This window comes from Salvelinus namaycush, chromosome 20 (genome assembly GCF_016432855.1).
Source record: "Salvelinus namaycush isolate Seneca chromosome 20, SaNama_1.0, whole genome shotgun sequence".
Classification (NCBI taxonomy): Eukaryota; Metazoa; Chordata; class Actinopteri; order Salmoniformes; family Salmonidae; genus Salvelinus; species Salvelinus namaycush.
Window position 1 is genome coordinate 41,087,550 of NC_052326.1, and position 25,616 is coordinate 41,113,165.

At 44.1% G+C, this 25,616-nt stretch overlaps 1 protein-coding gene across 1 annotated transcript in view; it reads right to left on the bottom strand.

Moving 5' to 3' along the window:
* LOC120065363 (voltage-dependent L-type calcium channel subunit alpha-1D-like) overlaps positions 1-24,519 on the bottom strand; it is a 138,363-nt gene extending 113,844 nt beyond the window's left edge. The window contains exons 1-3 of the mRNA XM_039016296.1: positions 24,281-24,519; positions 19,429-19,852; positions 18,282-18,387 (exon numbers count right to left, since the gene is read on the bottom strand). Of these exons, the coding sequence (XP_038872224.1) occupies positions 18,282-18,387; positions 19,429-19,703 (381 nt within the window). The 5' untranslated portion in view covers positions 19,704-19,852; positions 24,281-24,519. The remainder of the gene's footprint in view (positions 1-18,281; positions 18,388-19,428; positions 19,853-24,280) is intronic.
* Positions 24,520-25,616: the final 1,097 nt, after the last annotated feature.

The following is a 25,616-nucleotide window of genomic DNA, read 5'->3' on the forward strand; positions in this document are numbered from 1 at the left end:
AGTCAAGGACCATATCACCTCACCCTACCTGACACCCTAGACCCACTCCAATTTGCTTATCGACCCAATAGGTCCACAGACAACGCAATCGCACCCACACTGCACACTGACCTAACCCATCTGGACAAGAGGAATACCTATGTGAGAATGCTGTTCATCGACTCCAGCTCAGCATTTAACACCATAGTACCCTCCAAACTCGTCATCAAGCTCGAGACCCTGGGTCTCGACCCCGCCCTGTGCAACTGGGTACTGGACTTCCTGACGGACCGCCCCCAGGTGGTGAGGGTAAGTAACAACATCTCCACCCCGCTGATCCTCAACACTGGGGCCCCACAAGGGTGCGTTCTGAGCCCTCTCCTGTACTCCCTGTTCACCCACGACTGCGTGGCCATGCACGCCTCCAACTCAATCATCAAGTTTGCGGACGACACTACAGTGGTAGGCTTGATTACCAACAACGACGAGACGGCCTACAGGGAGGAGGTGAGGGCCCTCGGAGTGTGGTGTCAGGAAAATAACCTCACACTCAACGTCAACAAAACAAAGGAGATGATTGTGGACTTCAGGAAACAGCAGAGGGAGCACCCCCCTATCCACATCGACGGGACAGTAGTGGAGAGGGTAGTAAGTTTTAAGTTCCTCGGTGTACACATCACGGACAAACTGAATTGGTCCACACAGACAGCGTTGTGAAGAAGGCGCAGCAGCGCCTCTTCAACCTCAGGAGGCTGAAGAAATTTGGCTTGTCACCAAAAGCACTCACAAACTTCTACAGATGCACAATCGAGAGCATCCTGTCGGGCTGTATCACCGCCTGGTACGGCAACTGCTCCGCCCACAACCGTAAGGCGCTCCAGAGGGTAGTGAGGTCTGCACAACGCATCACCGGGGGCAAATTACCTGCCCTCCAGGACACCTACACCACCCGATGTCACAGGAAGGCCATAAAGATCATCAAGGACAACAACCACCCGAGCCACTGCCTGTTCACCCCGCTATCATCCAGAAGGCGAGGTCAGTACAGGTGCATCAAAGCAGGGACCGAGAGACTGAAAAACAGCTTCTATCTCAAGGCCATCAGACTGTTAAACAGCCACCATTAACATTTAGTGGCCGCTGCCAACATACTGACTCAACTCCAGCCACTTTAATAATGGGAATTGATGGAAATTTATGTAAAAATGTATCACTAGCCACTTTAAACAATGCCACTTAATATAATGTTTACATACCCTACATTACTCATCTCATATGTATATACTGTACTCTATATCATCTACTGCATCTTGCCATCTTTATGTAATACATGTATCACTAGCCACTTTGAACTATGCCACTTTATGTTTATATACCCTACATTACTCATCTCATATGTATATACTGTACTCTATACCATCTACTGCATCTTGCCTATGCCGTTCTGTACCATCACTCATTCATATATCTTTATGTACATATTCTTTATCCCTTTACACTTGTGTGTATAAGGTAGTAGTTGTGGAATTGTTAGGTTAGATTACTCGTTGGTTATTAATGCATTGTCGGAACTAGAAGCACAAGCATTTCGCTACACTCGCATTAACATCTGCTAACCATGTGCATGTGACAAATAAAATTTGATTTGATTTGATCAGCTGGGCTAGACAATCTGGACCCTCTCTTTCTAAAATTATCCGCCGCAATTGTTGCAACCCCTATTACCAGTCTGTTCAACCTCTCTTTCATATCGTCCGAGATCCCTAAAGATTGGAAAGATGCCGCAGTCATCCCCCTCTTCAAAGGGGGTGACACTCTAGACCCAAACTGTTACAGACCTATATCCATCCTGCCCTACCTTTCAAAAGTCTTTGAAAGCCAAGTTAATAAACAGATCACTGACCATTTTGAATCCCACCGTACCTTCTCCGCTGTGCAATCCGGTTTCCGAGCTGGTCACGGGTGCACCTTAGCCACGCTCAAGGTACTAAACGATATCATAACTGCCATCGATAAAAGACAGTACTGTGCAGCCGTCTTCATCGACCTGGCCATGGCTTTCGACTCTGTCAATCACCGTATTCTTATCGGCAGATTCAAAATGCCTTGGTTTCTCAAATGACTGCCTCGCCTGGTTCACCAACTACTTCTCAGATAGAGTTCAGTGTGTAAAATCGGAGGGCCTGTTGTCTGGACCTCTGGCAGTCTCTATGGGGGTACCACAGGGTTCAATTGTCGGGTCAACTCTTTTCTCTGTATATATCAACAATGTCGCTCTTGCTGCGGGTGATTCCCTGATCCACCTCTACACAGACAACACCATTCTGTATACATCTGGCCCTTCTCTGGATACTGTGTTAACAAACCTCCAAACGAGCTTCAATGCCATACAACACTCCTTCCGTGGCCTCCACCTGCTCTTAAACGCTAGTAAAACTAAATGCATGCTTTTCAACCGATGGCTGCCCTCGCCCGCCCGACTAGCATCACTACTCTGGACGGTTCTGACTTAGAATATGTGGACAACTATAAATACCACGGTGTTTGGCTAGACTGTAAACTCTCCTTCCAGACTCATATTAAACATCTCCAATCCAAAATCAAATCTAGAATCGGCTTCCTATTTCGCAACAAAACCTCCTTCACTCATGCTGCCAAACATACCCTCGTAAAATGGACTATCCTACCGATCCTCAACTTCCGCGATGTCATTTACAAAATAGCCTCCAACACTCTACTCAGCAAACTGGATGCAGTCCATCACAGTGCCATCCATTTTGTCACCAAAGCCCCATATACCATCCACCACTGCGACCTGTATGCTCTCGTTGGCTGGCCCTCGCTACATATTCGTCGCCAGACCCACTGGCTCCAGGTCATCTGTAAGTCTTTGCTAGGTAAAGCTCCGCCTTATCTCAGCTCACTGGTCACCATAACAACACCCACCCGTAGCACGCGCTCCAGCAGGTATATCTCACTGGTCATCCCCAAAGCCAACACCTCCTATGGCCGCCTTTCCTTCCAGTTCTCTGCTGCCAATGACTGGAACGAATTGCAAAAATCGCTGAAGTTGGAGACATATCTCCCTCACTAACTTTAAGCATCAGCTATCTGAGCAGCTTACCGATCGCTGCAGCTGTACACAGCCCATCTGTAAATAGCCCATCCAATCTACCTACCTCATCCCCATATTGTTTTTATTTACTTTTTTGCTCTTTTGCACACCAGTATTTCTACTTGCACATCATCATCTGCACATCAATCACTCCAGTGTTAATTTGCTAAATTGTAAATACTTCACTACTATGGCCTATTTATTGCCTTACCTCCGCACGCCATTTGCATATTTGTATATTGACTTTTTCTATTGTGTATGTTTGTTTATTCCATGTGTAACTCTGTGTTGTTTGTGTCGCACTGCTTTGCTTTATCTTGGCCAGGTCGCAGTTGTAAATGAGAACTTGTTCTCAACTGGCCTACCTGGTTAAATAAAGGTTAAATAAAAAAATAAAATCTTGTCAATCTTTTGAACTGATGCGAAGCCAGGATGCATCACGCATAACTAACCTAAACTAGAAACAATAATGTTAACTCTCTCTTCCTTTCATGTAAGCTTTTTTCGGCTTTGATCACATCAGAACCTCCGTTTTCCCGTGTGTGCTGTTATTCATTAATCTGTGTTGCCGCTCTCGCACCACAGGTTACTTTTTTCTGATGGGAAAAAAACGAACAAAGGATGAAATGCCTAAAAAGTGATTAAGACTAAAAGGTATTTTAAGACAATCTAAATCTAAAATAGCTGGCAAAATGAACAACGCCAAATACTGCAGTGCGCGAATAGATACTAGGCAAACATGCTGCTCACATGATTCAAGGACACACAGTATCATGTAGACATACTGTGCAGTGCATTGTGCTGACATTATTTCTCTCTCGCTCTCTCTCTTTCTCACACACACACACACACACACACACACACACACACACACACACGCGCACGTGCACGCACACACACACGCACGCACGCACGCACGCACACACACACACATACACACATACACACACACAAAGGCACACCACTAAAACACATTTGCACTCGCACACACAGATGTAGTTAAGCATATAACCGACACATACACGTTGGCACATACAGTGAGTCATCTGTGGAGAGGCCTACTGGTTGAAGGACAGAGAAATGGAGGATGGGCTGGACACACTGCTCTCAAAGGGAAATGGGATGTTTCGAACAAGGGATGTGCATGCATGTGTGTGTGTGCGCGTGCACGTGTGTGTCCTGTGTGCATAAGTACAGGTTCACTTTTTGCCTCAGAGCTGCATCGCATATTATTGCATGAGCCCCAGATCACCTGAGGAAAAACCTCCTCCTGCTCCCATGGCCTGGTGCACTTTGACATGCTGTCTTTGATAAGAACATAGATCAGATAGTAGCTGCTTCTCTGGATTGTCTAATAACACATTCAGCATATCCTCACTCTCAGTCTTATACTCGTCTAGAGATCTGGGGCCGTACGTATCAAAAGTCTCAGAATATGAGTGCTGATCGAGGATCAGGTCTTCCCTGCCTGTGTAACCTTTTTCACTGTGATCTTAAAAGGCAAATCTGACCATAAATTAGCAAACTTACTCTGAGATGCTTGATATATCTGGGCCCCTGAGCATGTTGATGGTATTTCCATGAGAGCTTGATGTTAGTGATTTTCACCATAACTAGAAAACATGATTAGTCATACTAGTTAGATTACCTGATTCATTCATTCATGTGTTCAGTAATTCATCATCTGACTCCTTCAACTAATCATTGCAGGAGCCTAACTTACATGATATATGATATAGATACATGAATTCCCATTAACATTCTATAGGGATAAATAGGCCCAGTGTGTCCTTCTAGACAAGACAGTCTGGATGGGCATGCATTGTCTATCAATGCCCTGCTTTACCACCCACACATAAACACACACACGCATGTGCACGCACATTAGGGATAACGAGAAGGGGGTGTCGTAGCGTGAGCCACAAATGAGCAGTTAGTTAAGTGACTAAACACACACTTCTGCCATCATCTCCACTGGAGTCCAGAGACACTGCTGCCACGCCAGCTACAGTTACAGCCACAGCCAACCTCCACTGTCACAGACACATGGACAAACACACACACACATACACACACAACCTCGGTCACATACTCCTCTGACACGACACACGCCATGTGAAAACCAAAATACCACAAAAGGCTAACAGACAGTAAACAGTACATGTAATCAACAGAATGCCCATATAAACAACAAGGCAAAAATGTGGGATCACAGGATGTGTTTCTGCTCTAGCAGTCTGCCTGATCGATGTTACTGTACTGGACCATCTGTGCTGTGGTCCCCCTAATCTGTACTTCACCTATGGTCATTTCAGTCTCCATTGGATCATCTAGTACGGGCTGTTCAATTCCGGTACTGAAAGGCTGAAACACTTCTGCTTTTTGTTTCTACCTGGTAGTTTGTTGCACTCACCTGATGTCCCAGGTCTGAATCAGTCCCTTATTAGAAGGAGAGGATGAAATCAGAAGTGTTTGGGCCCTCCAGGACCGACATTGAACAGCCCTGATTTAGTATATCTTCGGTAACTTCAGACTATTGGTTTATCTGCGGTCATTTCAGACTACTGGTATATCTGCGGTCATTTCAGACTATTGGTTAATCTGCGGTCATTTCAGACTATTGTTATATCTGCGGTCATTTCAGACTATTGTTATATCTGCGGTCATTTCAGACTATTGGTATATCTGCAGTCATTTCAGACTATTGGTATATCTGCAGTCATATCAAACTATTGGTATATCTGCGGTCATTTCAGACTATTGGTATATCTGCGGTCATTTCAAATGATTGGTATATCTGCGGTCATTTCAGACTATTGGTATATCTGCGGTCATGTCAGAATATTGGTTTATCTGCGGTCATTTCAGACTATTGGTATATCTGCGGTCATTTCAGACTATTGGTATATCTGCGGTCATTTCAGACTATTGGTATATCTGCGGTCATTTCAGACTATTGGTAAATCTGCGGTCATTTCAGACTATTGGTATATCTGCGGTCATTTCAGACTATTGGTATATCTGTGGTCATTTCAGACTATTGGTATATCTGCAGTCATTTCAGACTATTGGTTTATCTGCAGTCATTTCAGACTATTGGTTTATCTGCGGTCATTTCAGACTATTGGTATATCTGCGGTCATTTCAGACTATTGGTATATCTGCGGTCATTTCAGACTATTGGTTTATCTGCGGTCATTTCAGACTATTGGTTTATCTGCGGTCATTTCAGACTATTGGTATATCTGCGGTCATTTCAGACTATTGGTTTATCTGCGGTCATTTCAGACTATTGGTTTATCTGCGGTCATTTCAGACTATTGGTATATCTGCGGTCATTTCAGACTATTGGTATATCTGCGGTCATTTCAGACTATTGGTATATCTGCGGTCATTTCAGACTATTGGTATATCTGCGGTCATTTCAGACTATTGGTATATCTGCGGTCATTTCAGACTATTGGTATATCTGCGGTCATTTCAGACTATTGGTATATCTGCGGTCATTTCAGACTATTGGTTTATCTGCGGTCATTTCAGACTATTGGTATATCTGCGGTCATTTCAGACTATTGGTATATCTGCGGTCATTTCAGACTATTGGTATATCTGCAGTCATTTGAGACTATATTCGTTCACCTAATGTACCGTCATTTCATTCTCGGCTAGTTTCTCTGCGGTCAATTTAGTCTCCACAAGTCAGTGTCATTTTGTCCCCGGTGGGTGAGGTGAATTAAAGTGAATAGTATTGTCCAACAACAGTGATACAGACACACACACTAACATGATAGCAGCCAGAATGCGCCATGTGCATGTTGCCCTATGAAGGTTGAAACGTATGAATCATATACACAGTGAAAAGGTCATTGTTCCAGGGTGCTTTCTGCTCAGCTATCTTCAGCAGGAGGAGCTGCCTGCCGGGAGCACTGAGTCTTACAGAGAGCAGTCACAAATGACCTTAAAACAGGAAGGATGGGGCAGACAGACCCCATGTCTCCCTGGCTGTTTCCCAGACAGGTGGAGACAGGCGTGTGCAGAGAAGAGACAACACTCTCTCTCAGACAGGTGTGCGTGTGTGACTGTTCTTCAATAAGGTGTCTGTTAGAGCATTTCAGGGTGATCATTTCAGAGCACTCATTCCAAACTTTTTGACAAGGAAGTTATCAGGAACAAGCAACGTGTTCAACGTATATATTTGATACACATTGACATACATTGTGCATGTACATTTATACAGTAATTATTACTAAAACACTTTCTAATCTGGGACTTGAACCTCTTGGTTCATAGCATTCTGACCTTCCTGCTACACCACCATGTCTGTGTCAATTATCATTTCATCTGACTATTCTCACATCATTGATTTGATTTACTTATTTAAGCAATTGTAGTTTTTTTTGTATAGTTGTCTAATGTTGGTGGGTCATATTACTCTGTTTTAATGGTACTCCTGAATCACTATGATCAATAAAATTGTTTTTCTTGAGTGTACTTTTAACAAAGCTGAGATTCACATTGAAGTGAAAAGTGTAGCAATACAGGTGAAATCAGTTATTGACACACATGGTGGCGTAGCAGGAAAATTGGAATGCTGTCAACCAAGAGGTTGTAAGTTCAACTCCCAAGTGAGGAGATGTTGAATAATAACTGCTGTATAAATGAACATTCACAATGTAATCATGTACATCAAAATATTTACATTGAAAACATTCTATGTTAAAAGTAACTAATTCCACGTAATTTTTTTAGGTAAGATGCCCAAAATATAGAGTTGAACAAACATATGAGACAATTTGCGAAATAACATTAAGTTAACACTTTAAGTTAAAGTTTAACAATTTTTGCTTATGTTTTCTCATGTTGGAACTAACTAAAAAGGGCAAGTTCAGGTAACACTTTGACCGAGTAAACAAAAAAAAGGCTGTAGAACCAGTTACTTAATAATATGAAATTGAAACAACTAGATTTTTCTACAGTTTATTAGAGCAGGAGGTCAAGTTGGTCAACCATGGCGGACCATGACGAATCGTGCTTTTGGAAATGCCCTTTGTGTGTGTGTGTGCGTGTGTGTGTGTGTGTGTGTGTGTGTGTGTGTGTGTGTGTGTGTGTGTGTGTGTGTGTGTGTGTGTGTGTGTGTGTGTGTGTGTGTGTGTGTGTGTGTGTGTGTATGTGTGTGTGTAAATTTAGCCCTATTATGGACCCCCTTCTGCCTCCTGGTGGTTGTGGAACTCCAGTCCTCCAGCCTTGTCTTACTGCCTGAGGAGGAAATGGATTTCTATTTATAATGAGCTGCTTGCTGCTGCAGTAAACCAAGCTTTACTAACGATGCTGGCAAGCTGGGAGGCCCACTCTCCAAACCAGGGCAACATGATTCTGCAGCACACTGCACTGGGTCCTGTTCATTACTGGGTCGTGTTCATTACTACATACAAAACATTTTGCAACGGCAAGTGAAAACAAGCGTTTCTTATTGGGCAACTTCAGGTAGGTCCCTCCACATTTCCTTCCATGTGGTTCCTAGTGAATATGACTCTGTTCTAAACACACATCTCATCCATCCACAGAAGCTAGTCTATGGCCGAGTCTGAAATGGCACCCTATTCCCTGTATAGCAGTGCACTACTTTCAGCCAGAGCCCAAAAGTAGTGCACTATATAGGGAATAGTATACCATTTATGTGTGATTAGATAGTGATAGTCTCAGGCAGAATGCTTTATACTCACAGCTGCACCTCCCTGAGTCATTGTTTCAAAACATATCAGTAAGGAGCTCACCGTTGGTTTCTCCCACAGAGCTTTAGTCTATGTTCCTCCTCTCTGAGTTTAAAAGATGTCAGCTTGCTGAGCTCAAAGTAAGCTACTGAGTTTAACGGTACAGTGAGACCTCTCCCCCAACCCCTCTCCCTGTGTTAGGGAGACATCCGTAGAACTCACCTCACAGTTTGTCTGTTTCGATGCTATTTGCAGCGTGTCTCTCTGTCTGTATGTCTCTCTGTGCTACTGTATATGTTGCGACTGGAGCTGTAACCCAGTTACACTGAGTCTGTCTCTGAATCTAATCTGCATGGCATTAGAGCCTCGTGATAGGAAGATTGGATCCAGGGCACTCGCCTGGTTGGCCCTCTCTGACAGCTAGGCCATCCACCCTGACCCTCTGCCATCCCCTTGCCATCATGGCTCTCCCAACATCAGCCGGCCAGCCCACATATGGGCCTGCATTGGGCCCTGCAGTGTGTGTGTGTGTGTGTGTGTGTGTGTGTGTGTGTGTGTGTGTGTGTGTGTGTGTGTGTGTGTGTGTGTGTGTGTGTGTGTGTGTGTGTGTGTGTGTGTGTGTGTGTGTAGTCAGTATGAATGTGTGTGTGTTAAGTGTGTGTGAGCCAAAGAAGTGTGTGTGTGTGAGTGTGAGTGTGAGTGTGAGTGTGTGTGTGTGTGTGTGTGTGTGTGTGTGTGTGTGTGTGTGTGTGTGTGTGTGTGTGTGTGTGTGAGTGAGTGAGTGTGTAGAGTCCTGTGAGTGTGCATAGAGTCAGTGCAAAAATGGAATAGAAGAGTTAATAGGGGCTCCTGAGTGGCACAGCGGTCTAAGACACTACATCTCAGTGCTAGAGGCATCACTCAGATACCCTGGTTTGAATCCAGGCTGTATCACAACCGGCCGTGATTGGGAGTCCCATAGGGCGGCGCACAATTGGCCCAGATTCATCCAGGTTTGGCCGGTGTAGGCCGTCATTGTAAATAAGGATTTGTTCTTAACTGACTTGCCTAGTTAAATAAAGGTTACACGTAGGAGGATAGGTTATTGGCCATTTGGTTTACAACCTCGCATGGGGGGATTTTCCCAGCCCGCATGGATCATTTCGTTCTTAATAAGCTTAAACTTGTCATTAGATTTTGATATTGTTGGTTCTCTCTCATTATTAGTCCCCTGCTACCTTACGTTTTTAGGCTTTGATCACTCTTTTGTTGATGAGAATTTTCCCGCAATGCAGAATATTTCAAACTTGTAGTGTATTAAAGGTTTAAAAAGGCTTCTAAAGTTTGTAATTTCCACTTAAAAAATGTCAGACATGATTTGCCCTAACGAAAATGTATAAACTCCTACAAAAAATGGCTACATCATAATTCACATTTCCTATTGCTGCAGGATTATTTTTCTGCAATAGCAAACAGGCTAAAATTAAGATCCTACATCTGTATAGCCGAAAGTCATTTTCATAGAATATCGAATGGAGAGAAAAGGGAATATATGAGAATATACGTTTTTATAAACAGCTAGACACAAGATAGTTATGGAGTGTCCGTTATATAAAAAACAAAATGCATAGGTTTAATCTATAGCATCCAACAGAGAGATAGAAACTATATTTTCTGACTGGACATTTGCGCTGCTTTGGTAGAATTCTCCACTCTGTCTGGCCTACATTCCTCTATTGCGTTCTGTATATGAGATATTTATTAAAATAGGATTTAGCAAATAGGAATAGGCAAATTACTTGGAAGGTCAATTGTGTGCTGCCCTGCTGTACGCTGCGAGACTCGTTATTTACTGCGCACCGCCAGTCAAATTCAAATAGACTAAACCATCGTCTGTCACATCCCGATATGGTCACCATCGACGATGGCTCTGATTCAGATCAACTTTATTTTCCCCGAAGGGGGAAATTCATTTGGCTGTCAATCATCGTAGACAGACGACGCTATCGTAATATAGCCCAACCCTATTATTCCCTACCCAAAGTACACAAAACACATTAGCGACAAATATCAACAAACAAAAAACGGGAGAATTAATGTAAAAAAGGCCAGTGCAGTAGATGGATAAAGAAAATACCAGGGCTCTGGACAATTTTAACTCGAGCTCTGGTAAAAAAGTTGTGCATATGCAGGGAACTGGGTGCCTTTTAAGATGCAGACAGTCTGGAGTTTCTTGTGGCGGCCGAGCTGAGGCGGTGGTGGGAGATTCCCTGGTACTCTGAGTCCAATATGTGATATACACTGCTCAAAAAAATAAAGGGAACACTTAAACAACATAATGTAACTCCAGGTCAATCACACTTCTGTGAAATCAAACTGTCCACTTAGGAAGCAACACTGATTGACAATAAATTTCACATGCTGTTGTGCAAATGGAATAGACAAAAGGTGGAAATTATAGGCAATTAGCAAGACACCCCCAATAAAGGAGTGATTCTGCAGGTGGTGACCACAGACCACTTCTCAGTTCCTATGCTTCCTGGCTGATGTTTTGGTCACTTTTGAATGCTGGCGGTGCTTTCACTTTAGTGGTAGCATGAGACGGAGTCTACAACCCACACAAGTGGCTCAGGTAGTGCAGCTCATCCAGGATGGCACATCAATGCGAGCTGTGGCAAGAAGGTTTGCTGTGTCTGTCAGCGTAGTGTCCAGAGCATGGAGGCGCTACCAGGAGACAGGCCAGTACATCAGGAGACGTGGAGGAGGCCGTAGGAGGGCAACAACCCAGCAGCAGGACCGCTACCTCCGCCTTTGAGCAGGAGGAGCACTGCCAGAGCCCTGCAAAATGACCTCCAGCAGGCCACAAATGTGCATGTGTTTGCTCAAACGGTCAGAAACAAACTCCATGAGGGTGATATGAGGGCCCGACGTCCACAGGTGGGGGTTGTGCTTACAGCCCAACACCGTGCAGGACGTTTGGCATTTGCCAGAGAACACCAAGATTGGCAAATTCGCCACTGGCGCCCTGTGCTCTTCACAGATGAAAGCAGGTTCACACTGAGAACATGAGCACATGTGACAGACGTGACAGAGTCTGGAGACGCCGTGGAGAACGTTCTGCTGCCTGCAACATCCTCCAGCATGACCGGTTTGGCGGTGGGTCAGTCATGGTGTGGGGTGGCATTTCTTTGTGGGGCCGCACAGCCTTCCATGTGCTCGCCAGAGGTAGCCTGACTGCCATTAGGTACCGAGATGAGATCCTCAGAGCCCTTGTGAGACCATATGCTGACACATGCACATTTGTGGCCTGCTGGAGGTCATTTTGCAGGAATCTGGCAGTGCTCCTCCTGCTCAAAGGCGGAGGTAGTGGTCCTGCTGCTGGGTTGTTGCCCTCCTACAGCCTCCTCCACGTCTCCTGATGTATTGGCCTGTCTCCTGGTAGCGCCTCCATGCTCTGGACACTACGCTGACAGACACAGGAAACCTTCTTGCCACAGCTCGCATTGATGTGCCATCCTGGATGAGCTGCACTACCTGAGCCACTTGTGTGGGTTGTAGACTCCGTCTCATGCTACCACTAGAGTGAAAGCACCGCCAGCATTCAAAAGTGACCAAAACATCAGCCAGGAAGCATAGGAACTGAGAAGTGGTCTGTGGTCACCACCTGCAGAATCACTCCTTTATTGGGGGTGTCTTGCTAATTGCCTATAATTTCCACCTTTTGTCTATTCCATTTGCACAACAGCATGTGAAATTTATTGTCAATCAGTGTTGCTTCCTAAGTGGACAGTTTGATTTCACAGAAGTGTGATTGACTTGGAGTTACATTGTGTTGTTTAAGTGTTCTCTTTATTTTTTTGAGCAGTGTATATAATGACATGTCTAATCCTCAGCATGGCCATGCGTGGCTAAGTAGCAGTCAGAGGCCAGGCGGGCGGGAAAGCATGAGGATGTAGTGGAGGGTGTGTGTGTTTCCTTATATGTGTGCTTGCGTGTGGATCTTTCAGTCAGCCCAGCAGTTGCTCATTAGCTGCCATTTAGATACATCCCCACCCACCCAATCCTTCCCTCACACAACAATACGACCATCCCACAGTTGCTGTGCACAGTGAAACCTATACGTCTGTGGAGTGACTTCATAGCCACTCTACAGAATATACACTGTACTGTACTGAAGCCTACATTTATATTACATAGAGTCGACTTTTAGTATGACACTATAGTTTGTTCCCTTATGAGGTTGAATCAAGATGGCGCCGGAGAACAAGGCTGACGTTTTACATATTCCTAACCAATTGTGTTTTTTTGTTCATTTCTTTGCGTTGCTTATTTTTTAAACGTATTTTGTACATTATGTTGCTACTACCGTCTCTTATGACCGAAAATAACTTCTAGACATCAGGACTGAGATTACTCACCACGGACTGGCAGAATCCTTTTTTTCCTTTAACGAGTGACGAGCCCGATGCGAATGATATACTGCTTTCTCGGGAACAGGTCAAGATCCCCGTGATTTGCGTGAAGAGAAGGTGGAGAAAATGGGGCCAGAGGGCGGGTTGCCATCTGAGAATTCGTAGGTGATCGAACAAACCCCCACTTCCTTCCATTCTGCTAGCAAACGTGCAATCTTGAGAAAATAAAATTGATGACCTACGTGGAAGATTAAACTACCAACGGGAAATTCAAAACTGTAATATCTTATGCTTCACGGAGTTGTGGCTGAACGACGACATTATCAACATACAGCTGGCTGGATATACTCTGTATTGGCAGAATAGAACAGCGGCGTCTGGTAAGACAAGGGGCTGTGGACTATGTATTTTTGTAAATACCAGCTGGTGCACGATATCTAAGGAAGTCTCGAGATTTTGCTCGAGTATTTCATGATAAGCTGTAGACCACACATGATAAACTGAAGACCACACTATCTACCTAGAGAGTTTTCATCTGTATTTTATCGTAGCTGTTTACATACCACCACAGACTGATGCTGGCACTAAGACCACAATGAATGAGCTGTATTCCGCCATAAGCAAACAGGAAAACACTCACCCAGATGCGGCGCTCCAAGTAGCTGGGGACGCATACAAAGCTCTCCCTCGCCCTCCATTTGGCAAATCTGACCATAATTCTATCCTCCTGATTCCTGCTTACAAGCGAAAACTAAAGCAGGAAGCACCAGTGACTCGGTCAATAAGAAAGTGGTCAGATGAAGCAGATGCTAAGCTACAGGACTGTTTTGCTGGCACAGATGGGAATATGTTCCGTGATTCCTCTGATGGCATTGAGGAGTACACCACATCAGTCACTGGCTTCATCAATAAGTCCATTGATGAAGTCGTCCCCACAGTGACCGTACCTACACACCCCAACCAAAAGCCATGGATTACAGGCATTCGCACTGAGCTAAAGGCTAGAGCAGGGCTTGCAAACCATTACAGACTACAAAGGGAAGCACAGCCGAGAGCTGCCCAGTGACACGAGCCAACCAGACGAGCTAAACTACTTCCATGCTCGCTTCGAGGCAAATAACACTGAAACATGCATGAGAGCACCATCTGTTCCGGAAGACTCTGTGATCACGCTCTCCACAGCCGATGTGAGTAAGACCTTTAAACATGTCAACATTCACAAGGCCGCAGGGCCAGATGGATTACCAGGACGTGTACCGCGAGCATGCGCTGATCAACTGGCAAGTGTCTACACTGACATTTTCAACCTCTCCCTGTCCGATTCTGTAATACCAACAAGTTAGAAGCAGACCACCATAGTCCCTGTGCCCAAGAACACTAAGGTAACCTGCCTAAATGACTACTGACCCGTAGCACTCACGTCTGTAGCAATGAAGTGCTTTGAAAGGCTGGTCATGGCTCACATCAACACCATTATCCCAGAAACCCTAGACCCAATCCAGTTTGCATACTGCCCCAACAGATCCACAGATGACGCAATCTCTATTGCACTCCACACTGCCCTTTCCCACCTGGACAAAAGGAAGAATGCTATTCATTGACTACAGCTCAGTGTTCAACACCATAGTGCCCTCAAAGCGCATCAATAAGCTAAGGACCCTGGGACTAAACACCTCCCTCTGCAACTGGATCCTGGACATCCTGACGGGCCACCCCCAGGTGGTAAGGGTAGGTAACAACACAGCCGCCACACTAATCCTCAACACAGGGGCCCCTCAGGGGTGCGTGCTCAGTCCCCTCCTATACTCAGTCCCCTCCTGTACTCCCTGTTCACTCATGACTTCACGGCCAGGCACGACTCCAACACCATCATTAAGTTTGCCGATGACACAACAGTGGTAGGCCTGATCATCTACTACGACGAGACAGCCTATGGGGATGAGGTCAGAGACCTGGCCGTGTAGTGCCAGGACAACAACCACTCCCTAAACGTGATCAAGCCAAAGGAGATGATTGTGGACTACAGAAAAAAGAGGACCGAGCACGCCCCCATTCTTATCGACTGGGCTGCAGTGGAGCAGGTTGAGAGCTTCAAGTTCCTTGGTGTCCACATCATCAAAAAACTAACATGGTCCAAGCACACCAAGACAGTCGTGAAGAGGGCACGACAAAACCTATTCCCCCTCAGGAGACTGAAAAGATTTGGCATGGGTCCTCAGATCCTCAAAAGGTTCTACAGCTGCACCATCAAGAGCATCCTGACTGGTTGCATCACTGCCTGGTATAGAAAATTCTCGGCTTCCGACCGCAAGGCACTACAGAGGGTAGTGCGTACGGCCCAGTACATCACTGGGGCCAAGCTTCCTGCCATCCAGGACCTCTACACCAGAGGAAGGCCCTAAAAATTGTCAATGAGTCCAGCCATCCTAGTCATAGACTGTTCTCTCTGCTACAAGCGGTACTGGAGCGCCAAGTCTAGGTCCAAGAGGCTTCTACCTCCAAGCCATAAGACTCCTGAACATCTCATCAAATGGCTACCCAGACTATTTGCATTGCCCCCCCCCCTTTTACACCGGTGCTACTCTCTGTTGTTATCATCTATGCATAGTCACTTTAATAACTCTACCTACATGTACATATTACTTCAACTAACCGGTTCCCCCGTACATTGACTCTGTACCGGTACCCCCCTGTATATAGTCTCGCTATTGTTATTTTACTACTGCTCTTTAATTACTTTTTACTTGTATTTCTTACTCTTACTCATATTTTTTTTTAACTGCATTGTTGGTTAGGGGCTTGTAAGTAAGCATTTCACTGTAAGGTCTACACCTGTTGTATTTCGCGCATGTGACTAATAAAATTAGATTTGATTTAATCAAATCTATATGAACATAAGATAAAGTGTAATGTAGCCTACATACCTACACTGAGTGTACAAAACATTAAGAACACCTTCCTAATATTTAGTTGCAGTTCTTGACACAAACCGGTGCGCCTGGCACCTACTACCATACCCCATTCAAAGGTACTTTGATCTTTTGTCTTGCCCATTCACCCTCTGAATGTCACACATATACAATCCATGTCTCAATTGTCTCAAGGCTTAAAAATCCTTCTTTAACCTGTCTCCTCCCCTTCATTTACTGATTGAAGTCAATTTAACAGGTGACATCAATAAGGGATCATAGCTTTCACCTGGATTCTTCATGGGAAGAGCAGTGTTCCTAATGTTTTGTACACTCAGTGTATATGCTACGTACATTCTATAGTCGACTTGAACCATAGTTAACTCCAGGGCCATACATACTTTATATATGGCCCTGGTTTACTCCCCAGAACTATCAGATCAGATCCCCTGTTACATTTCATCTGTCTTTTATTCATTTTGTATGGGTGGCCCCTGCGGGAAATTAACTATCAACCCCGGCATTGCAAGCGCCATGCTTTACCAACTGAGACATACAAGACAACATTTTTGCCTTATACTCATACTGATATGATTATCGCAATCCCCTCACTAAGAAGATGCACTTTCGTCCTCCTAACAACATGTAGTTTAACACCAACCAAGATTACACAATAGTGTAGCACAGACTGTATTGTCCCTGATGACCTACTTTCCTCCGCCTATGCACCACTGTGCAAACAAATACCCTGGGGTCACCCTCCTGGAGGTCACATTGGCAAGCATTACACCACACTTCTCCTCTCAAGTAGTACATCTTGGTATCTTACAGTAGTACGTCTTCGTACAATCACAGCATAACTGCAGTATAAACCCCACACATCTTTTAAAGCAGTAGGTGTGTTGAGTTTTACAAAACTGGACAGCTTCAACTAGCCTTCTATCACTCTTACACCATCCGAGCTCTCACTCTCTCTCTCTCTCTCTCTCTCTTTTTGTCTGTCTGTCTGTCTGTCTGTCTGTCTGTCTGTCTGTCTGTCTGTCTGTCTGTCTGTCTGTCTGTCTGTCTGTCTGTCTGTCTGTCTGTCTGTCTGTCTGTCTGTCTGTCTGTCTGTCTCTGTCTGTCTGTCTGTCTGTCTGTCTGTCTCTCTGTCTGTTTCTCTCTCTCCACCCCTCTCTCAGACATAACATTACGAGAACATCCAGCAGTCCGCTCTCTCTGCAGTCAGACATACGATCTCTTCATGAATCATTAAACACTCCAGCTAAATTCTGCTCATGTACGAACCCAAATGTCTGTTGTCTCGCCAGTGGACTTTGCACACACTCTCATACTCACTCTCAGCTGTAGAAGCACTGCTTTGAACACTACATCACCCATAATTCATCAGCCTACACAGACACACTGTCAGACTAACATGCACGGGGAGCATAGAGAGCGGTGTTGCAGAGATGGGGATTTCTAAAAATAAAAACTGAATGAAATTCCAGGCAACTGCAAGAACAATGTGACATGACAAAGTACGAATGAAAAGAGCATGGAAATGATTCTCTATGTAGCCAAAGATTGGACTCATAGTCTCTGTGGTTAAACACTAACAATCTTCAAAGAGGATATACACACACATAGACACATCCCTAGCACACATCCAAAGCAAGATATTTACATGTATTATACATAAATAATGTATGACCATTGAACAGCAAAAAAACGCCCATATATTCCCTTTAAACATGTCCTGACAACCCCTAGTTCTACAACCAGACACAGCCATTACATCTGAGCAGGGTACAGCATAACAACCTGAAAACAAACTGAGGGTATCTTCTATCCTACAGCACCTCCATAGAGACTTCAATGACACCATAAGTCATCTGCACCATGAATGATGTTACTGTCAGAGTACACAGCAGCAAACCCAAGCAGGGATTCACAGTAGCAGCTGAAAACAGCAAAGCACAAAATTCTCTAGGCTCTGGGGTGAAGTGTCCCCTAGGAACAGATCTAGGATCAGCTTCCCCTCCCCCAATCCTAACCTTAACCATTAGTGGTCAGCATCAAGGGGCAACTTCCCCCTACAGAGCACAATAGAGGTTAAAGGTATTGCAATGGGATTCGAAGGTCATGGGGTTAATTAGGGGAGTCAGGAGTAATGTTGACATATGAATGTACTCACCAGGTCATGGTTGGTGGAGTTGGAGTCATCCTGAGGGAAGGGGATATACACAGCTAAGGCCATACAGTTGGCAAATATAGCAATTAATATAAAGATGTCAAATGGCCTGGAAGAGAAGGTTAAGGGAAAAACATCAAAGCAGTGGATCACATAAATATATTCACAGTGCCAACATGTGACTATTTCCTGTTCAAATTATAGTCATCAAACACAGATAGTTCTAGTCAAAGACATGGAAATTACAGGAGCAAAAAAAGTCAGAACAACATTCAAAATGCAACTTTGCAATTCAGCACCCATCTAAATAACATGAGATAATGTGCCTTGTTATCACAGTGTTCTGATGACTGTGTCTTCTGGAGCAGCAGAGTCCCAGCAGAGGCTGACACACACACAGCTGTGTCTTGTCACTGAGTCACCCTCTGTTATTACAAGCCCCACCAGTATTTTCGGATTTAGGACGTGGTGACTTTCACTGTGCCTTGGGAGGCAGCAAAAAATGACTTTTTCTTTTTTTTTTAAAATCACCTCCAGTTGACTATTCTCTAGCATGAACCGCTGAAAAAACACAAAGTGTAGAATGATTCACACCTCAGTGGCTATAGCAGTCAAATAATGTGTTTTTGCATTCCCTGTTGCAGTATGCTACCTACGCTCGAACAAACTGATTCAAAGTAAATGTTGACTTGCTGTTTCACTTTCATATTCTGTGTTGGGTAGTGAGTCACAGGCTGCAGTGAGATTAACATGAAGCAGTGTCTCTCGTCTAGTTGTACTGGAGTCTGAGGGGTAATGGAGACGGGATACAGTCTCTCCACATGGCTAAGTTAAAGCTAGGCAGCTACAGTTAGGCATGGGCTAGGTGCAACTCAGAGTTAGCCAACTGTACTGTTCAGAAGTAAATCAGGAATTGGTGCATGGGTGGAAGTTCTCGTGACGGCCCTGAATCGACCCTAACTGAGCTCATGATGGTTCTTCATGACGTACTCACATACACATCACACACAACGCAACACACACTAAAGAACACGGCATAGATTACTGACATCCAGACATACCCCCCACACACACACACACACACACACACACACACACACACACACACACACACACACACACACACACTGTGGTCCGTTGTAAAGGATACTTCCACTCCACCAGGCTGATGCAGGCTCTTCGTATAGGGTTGTTAAGTTTGAGGCAGAACAGGGCCCTGGCAGGCCTGGTGTTGGCGTTGCTGCCCTGCTTCTTGCTTTTGGCGTACTGCGCCCGCTTCTTTTGTGCCAACGCGCCCACCGGGACGGTCGGCACCGGGACCGGGGCAGCCGTGGGGGCAGCTACCGGAGCTGCAACCGGTGGGGCGACTGGGGTTGTAGCCGGGGCTGAAGCCAGGGCCACAGGGGCGGGCCCGTTGGCGCTCATGGTGTGGGCGTGGCTCTGTGGGGCGTGTCCAGCAGCATGGATCTGCCAGGGGATTGGGCGGGGCTAGAGGTGGTGCACAGAGCTGTCTGACCAATGGGCTGGCAAGTCACCAGGGGGAGGGACTCTGGTGCTGCTGGCATAATTTGCCTCTGAGAAAGATAGAAAGGGACAAAGAGTGGTTACCAATCCATACTTTTACATAAAATTGATCAATGATCATCACTAGCTAACATCATTAGTAGCAGGTTACTGTGGTGACTTTGTGAATAATGTTAAAAGGTAAACAACAAGCACTAACAGTGGAGTTTCTGATTCAGCATCACAGACAGAAACGATTGAATCCCCACAATCTGACATTCGGAACCACAAGACAGTGGACAGCAGCCATCTCAGGTGAAGCTGCAGCAATGTCGATGGCCACTGGGAGAATCACTTGATGTCACGTTCTGACCATAGTTCTTGTGTGTTTTGCTTGTTTTAGTGTTGGTCAGGACGTGAGCTGGGTGAGCATTCTATGTTGTGTGTCTAGTTTGTCTGTTTCTATGTTTGGCCTAATATGGTTCTCAATCAGAGGCAGGTGTTTTGTGTTGTCTCTGATTGGGAATCATATATAGGTGGCTTGTTTTGTGTTGGGGTTTGTGGGTGGTTGTTTCCTGTCTCTGTGTTTTCTCTGCACCAGATAGGGCTGTTTCGGTTTGCCACGTTTGTTATTTTGTTGGTTGTAAGTGTTCACAGCTTCGTCTTGTTTATTAAAGTAATGTTGAACACGAGCTACGCTGCGTCTTGGTCCGATCCCTGCTACACCTCCTCTTCAGACGAAGAGGAGGAAGGCTGCCGTTACACTTGAAGATAAATAGGCTACAGGAAAGCCTCCACAGGAATCAGTCTACCCAACAAGGAGCCTGAATGTAAACTATGATGATTAATAGACTGTTTCAGCCATAATTGATTTCAAACGTTTAACTTCAGTATTGTTAATAATAGGTAATAAATTGGCAAAAGATGAAAATAGACTTCTCCAGTGTTCCCTTGCTATTCAACAGCTACCCCATCCAGAACCACTCCTTCATAACAACCAACCAGCCTCATGCCACTGATCTCAGGGAAGCCATTGACAAACTCAAAACCTAACTCTTATTGAAATTATTGCTACTGTGTTAGATGCGATATAGGTTAGGCACTAATGATGCATTACATAGCAGTAGGATTTTGTTAGTCTTCCTCATATAATTTATCTTCATCCAATCGCTTGGCAGCTTTAGTCAGTGTCCTCTGTTGGAGGACATGCATGTGTCAGTGTCAGTTATGAAATGTTGTCACCTTCACCACCATGCAGGGGGTAATGAGATGAGCTCACTCCTTCAGCCCAGCTACACAGTCGCACAGAGCTATCTTAGAGGTTGTGAGTGTAATAACACTGTAAAAATACATTAATAGTACTATTAACACTGTAATAACACAGTAATAACTCAATAATTCTGTCTGACAAGACCAATAATCAAATCTACCTTATTAAAGGGTAGCAAGCATGAGTAGTTTTAACTCACCAAAGTAACAACACAGTGTGGTCAAAGACTTAGTAACTTAGTTGTAGTCACGATCTGGTTACTTATAACTACAAACATAGTTATGTTTTTTGGTTATTACATATTTATGAACTTATTTCCGGATATCTTCTAAACTACCCACAATGCACTATTTCTCAATGTAATTTGAAAATATACTCTGTGCTACCGAGTTCATATGCTAGCTCGTTAGCTAGTTCAAGCTGGCTAACGTTAGCATTCTCATGCTCGTCACAGACTTTGTGGCTGTGTTATCTAGTTGGAACCCGTTAGCACGGCAGGCTCTGGTGCCTTCTTGATGTGGAATTAAAACTAAAGAGAAAATCATACCTGCTTGTTCTAATTGTGTAGTACCTCATCTGTTCTCCATTTTGTTTTGCAAATTTTTTAGCATGTTCTCTATGAAGTAGGCTACGGGAGTTTTGCAACTTTTTCCACCTTGGTTTAATGCTAGCGCGCTAGCTGACTGACATCTGGAATCTATCTATTTGGGATTTTTATCGTTATATAGCTTTTGGATTTCCCTCACCGCCTCCCCTTCACTTTGGTAGCTAACTCAGCCTGCACCCTTTTCAAAGTTTTACCATCGGCTGGTCCCCAGCCATCAATCTGTAAGTCTCTGCTCTCTCTGCTTTTGATCTGCGGTTATGTTTTAGTTGTGTTGTGTTAGTTGTGTTCTAGCTGGTCTCCAGTTGTTGCGCTCTGGCTTGCCGACCATAACCGTGGCGGTTGGCTAGGAGGACTAGGCTAATACTTAGTTGGCTAAACAGCTAACATTGGCTGGCTGGCTAGCTTGCTGGCTAAGATAACGGCATATGGCTAACATTCTTTAAAACATTATTTAATAGATGGTTGACGTTATTTGGCGTTGATAGCAACTGGCTGACTCATGCCATGCTAACATAACATTATCAGGCTGGTAGGGCTATCGTTAGCAGGCTAGTTGGCAATAAACCTTGCAAGTTAATTTGTAACAATAAATTCATAAAGTATTTGCTTGTAAGTTGGCTGAAAATGTAACTGAAACCAGTAGTCATGAGTGCAAACGATTTGGTTGAATTTGAATTTATACATTTGAAGTTATTTCTGTTGGAATTTACATTATAAGGGAATAGGCTGGCTTGCCGGGTCCTCCATATTACGTCACACCCCGTTAAAACTTTTTCCGACATGACTTCAGCGTTTTATGTATTAACTCGAAAAATAGAAAAAGCGGGGTGTAACTTTGCATTGAGACTTTTGATGTGTATACTAATGCAAATCCATGTTACATGTGGCTACGTTTATTCTACCTACCCTTTAATAATCTTATTACACATGGTAAGAGTTGTTAATCATTCAATTCACAGTGTCGGCAAAATGACAGGGCATAGCTAATGCTGGATATCTGTTGAGTCTCATGATTGGAAAATAAGGAGAGAACCATCTCCCTCTCAAAATAGGTAAAGTGCATCAATTACATTTTTGGACACAATAAAGAGTTGAGTGAAAAAGAGTGGTTTAAAACCGAAACGCACAGGCAAAGCTAATATAACTATAATGCATCTATAAAAATTGACACAATGTTGCATTATGAGGATACAAAATTAAAGCATTAGTCTATCAAAGAATGTAAGCAAGGCACAAGACTAGGATATGTGTCTGGATGATGGACTCGACCATGTCATCACAACAAAGAGGGGACACAGACATATTTGTAAACAATCCAAAATTATTTTAAACTGAAAAATGCGGCCATACATATTAAAATATCACCACAGATGACATGCTGCCCGAGCCAAAAACACAGGGATAAGCTGCGTGAATTCAAAGCTGTCACTCTAATGCATCACTTGGTCAAATCAGTTGTGTAAGTCCTTGAACTGCGAGTGCTAGGCCCCGCAGAGAAAACAAGAAGAAGCTGAAAAAGGTCATTTTGCCTGAATATTCCCGAGAGCTTATAAAATCTCTCAAATTCCGTGTAGAGCGTTACAATCATCTTTGTCATTGAAAATAAACACATTAATGCAGAAAGCACCAAACGTTAGCCTACACTATTAGAAAAAAGGGTTCCAAAAGGGTTCTGCAGCTATCCCCATAGGATAACCCTTTTTGGTTCCAGGTAGAACTCTTTTGGGTTCCATGTAGAACCCTCTGTGGAAATGGTTCTACATAGACCACAAAAGGGTTCTACCTGAAACCAAAAGGGGTTATGCAAAGGTTTCTCCTATGGGGACAGCTGATTAACCCTTTTTGGTTCTAAATAGCACATTTTTTTCTATGAGTGTAGTATTGTCATTCATCCTTACTGTTTTCATTTGCTGTCCATATGGAACTGTATCCTATGCAGAAGAATAGGCTACATCAATATTAATTTGATAAATGTCCAAGTAACATTGATATAAATCGATTCGTGACACTTGAACAATACCCTTCACCAAACGTGTCCGTATTTCTCCTTGAACACACTGAGGTAGGCGTAGGCCTATTCCGTAAAATCCCAAAATAAAACGGTGTAAAATGACAGCCGCTCAGTGTAGAAATGGAGCAATGCATGGCCGTCAGATAGTCCTCGCGATGCTCAGAAGAAACAGCTGGCGTTATTGCTAAGTTACAATGGGTTACAAAGCTCACTGACCGTCGCTCCGGTCTAGGAACACGGTCTGGGATATTTTGCCCGGCGTTTGATTCCGCGCAAAGAATTCTGTGAAAGGATACTAACGTAGTCACCGAACTTCGGTCCAAATGACAAGCATGTATCTTGTTCAGTAGGCTATTGATATTGTCATGATAAATGTGAAATAGTCTACGCAAAGCTATTCTGAGATATGCTCAACAAAATAGCAGGGAATATGAAGGGCAAACTTGGCAATACGGTTTTAAAAAAATGAAATGGACACTGTCAATTAGTTATATTGTTCTGGTATAGAAATAATGAAAACAAACGACATTACAAAAACCCTTTAAAAACCGGTGTAGCTAAGCTAACATGCTAATTTCAGACCCTATTCCATGCCACAACAAAAAACGTACCTTTTCTGAAGACGTATTATTCGGCAGATACCTCCGTGTTATCCACTCTGTACAAGGAAATTCCAGTGCTTTTGCGGCCGAAAAAATGCAAGTCCAGTCTCAAACGGCGAATTAAAATTCATTAGCTTCAGGGCAGGAGGGACACATGCATTAATTAAGCCCGTCCATGTTAACGGTGGAAAGCAGGAGACAGGAGAGTGTGCGCGCGAGAGAACAGAGCATCCTAGTCCGCTGCGCAGCGCTGCCTGCCAGTTTATCGTCACAGCGTCAGTGAACAGTGAAATGAGCACATCAGAGTCAGAGCCCTCTTCCTCCTGGCTCTGTGGCCCTCCTGTTCGTGCACAAGCTTCTCTTCATTTACATGCCACGGAAAAAGTAATCAACAAAAGAGACATCATGAGTATATAGCCTAGGTCAAATTAGGTCTAGTCTAGCATACTTTTAATATATTTTAATTTAGAACCTCAAAACTATAATCAATCATCTCAATTTGGGAGGCAAATATTAAGACACCCAAATATTGCCAAACCACTGGCACAGTGACACTAGGAGTCCTCTGATTTCATTGCCTTGATTAACTTAAACTGAAGGTCCATGTTGATACATCTTTGTATTATCAGTTAAACACCTCAAATTCATATTATGAATGAAAAATTATAAATTCCAGTTGACATGGTCCAAGTGGCATGACACATGACATATTGGAGAGAGGCTCAAGCAGCATAGTCCAGCCATACCGTGCATGGCCCGCAAATGTTATCCCCTATTCGCTTCAGACGGATAGCCTAGAATTTAAGTGACCTTAGTGTATGTTATTCAAACTAAAACTCCCTCAGCAGCCAGTAGAGAAAGCAAAGTTGACAAGTGTTGGAAGTAAAAGTGGACTCAATGGGGACGCGCACAGCAGTGATGAAGCAACCCATGCCATGACCCCTTTTTGGTTTGGACTGGGAATTCACTCAACTCTCCTTGGAAATGTTGGGAAATGCCTATTGTCAGACACAGTAGACAGAACAACTGAGCTGTTGGAACGGAAGCCTATTCTACAACTCATCTTATTTACTAGGGAGGCGATACATGTGACACTAAAGACATTCACAGCCACCAAAATGTAAATCACTTCCACAAGAATTTGAATGAATGCCCACAGGCAGGCCAGAATGGTTGTGTGTGGTAATAACAGCTCCAGTGAGCATCGATTCTATGCACCACAAGGCTCCTTATCATGTAACACAGGGTCAAGCAGCAGTAGCCTAGCCTGTATTCAGATATACATCTATTATGCCACATTATACATGTAAACATCAAGGAAACAGACCTGCTTTCTCTCCATGCA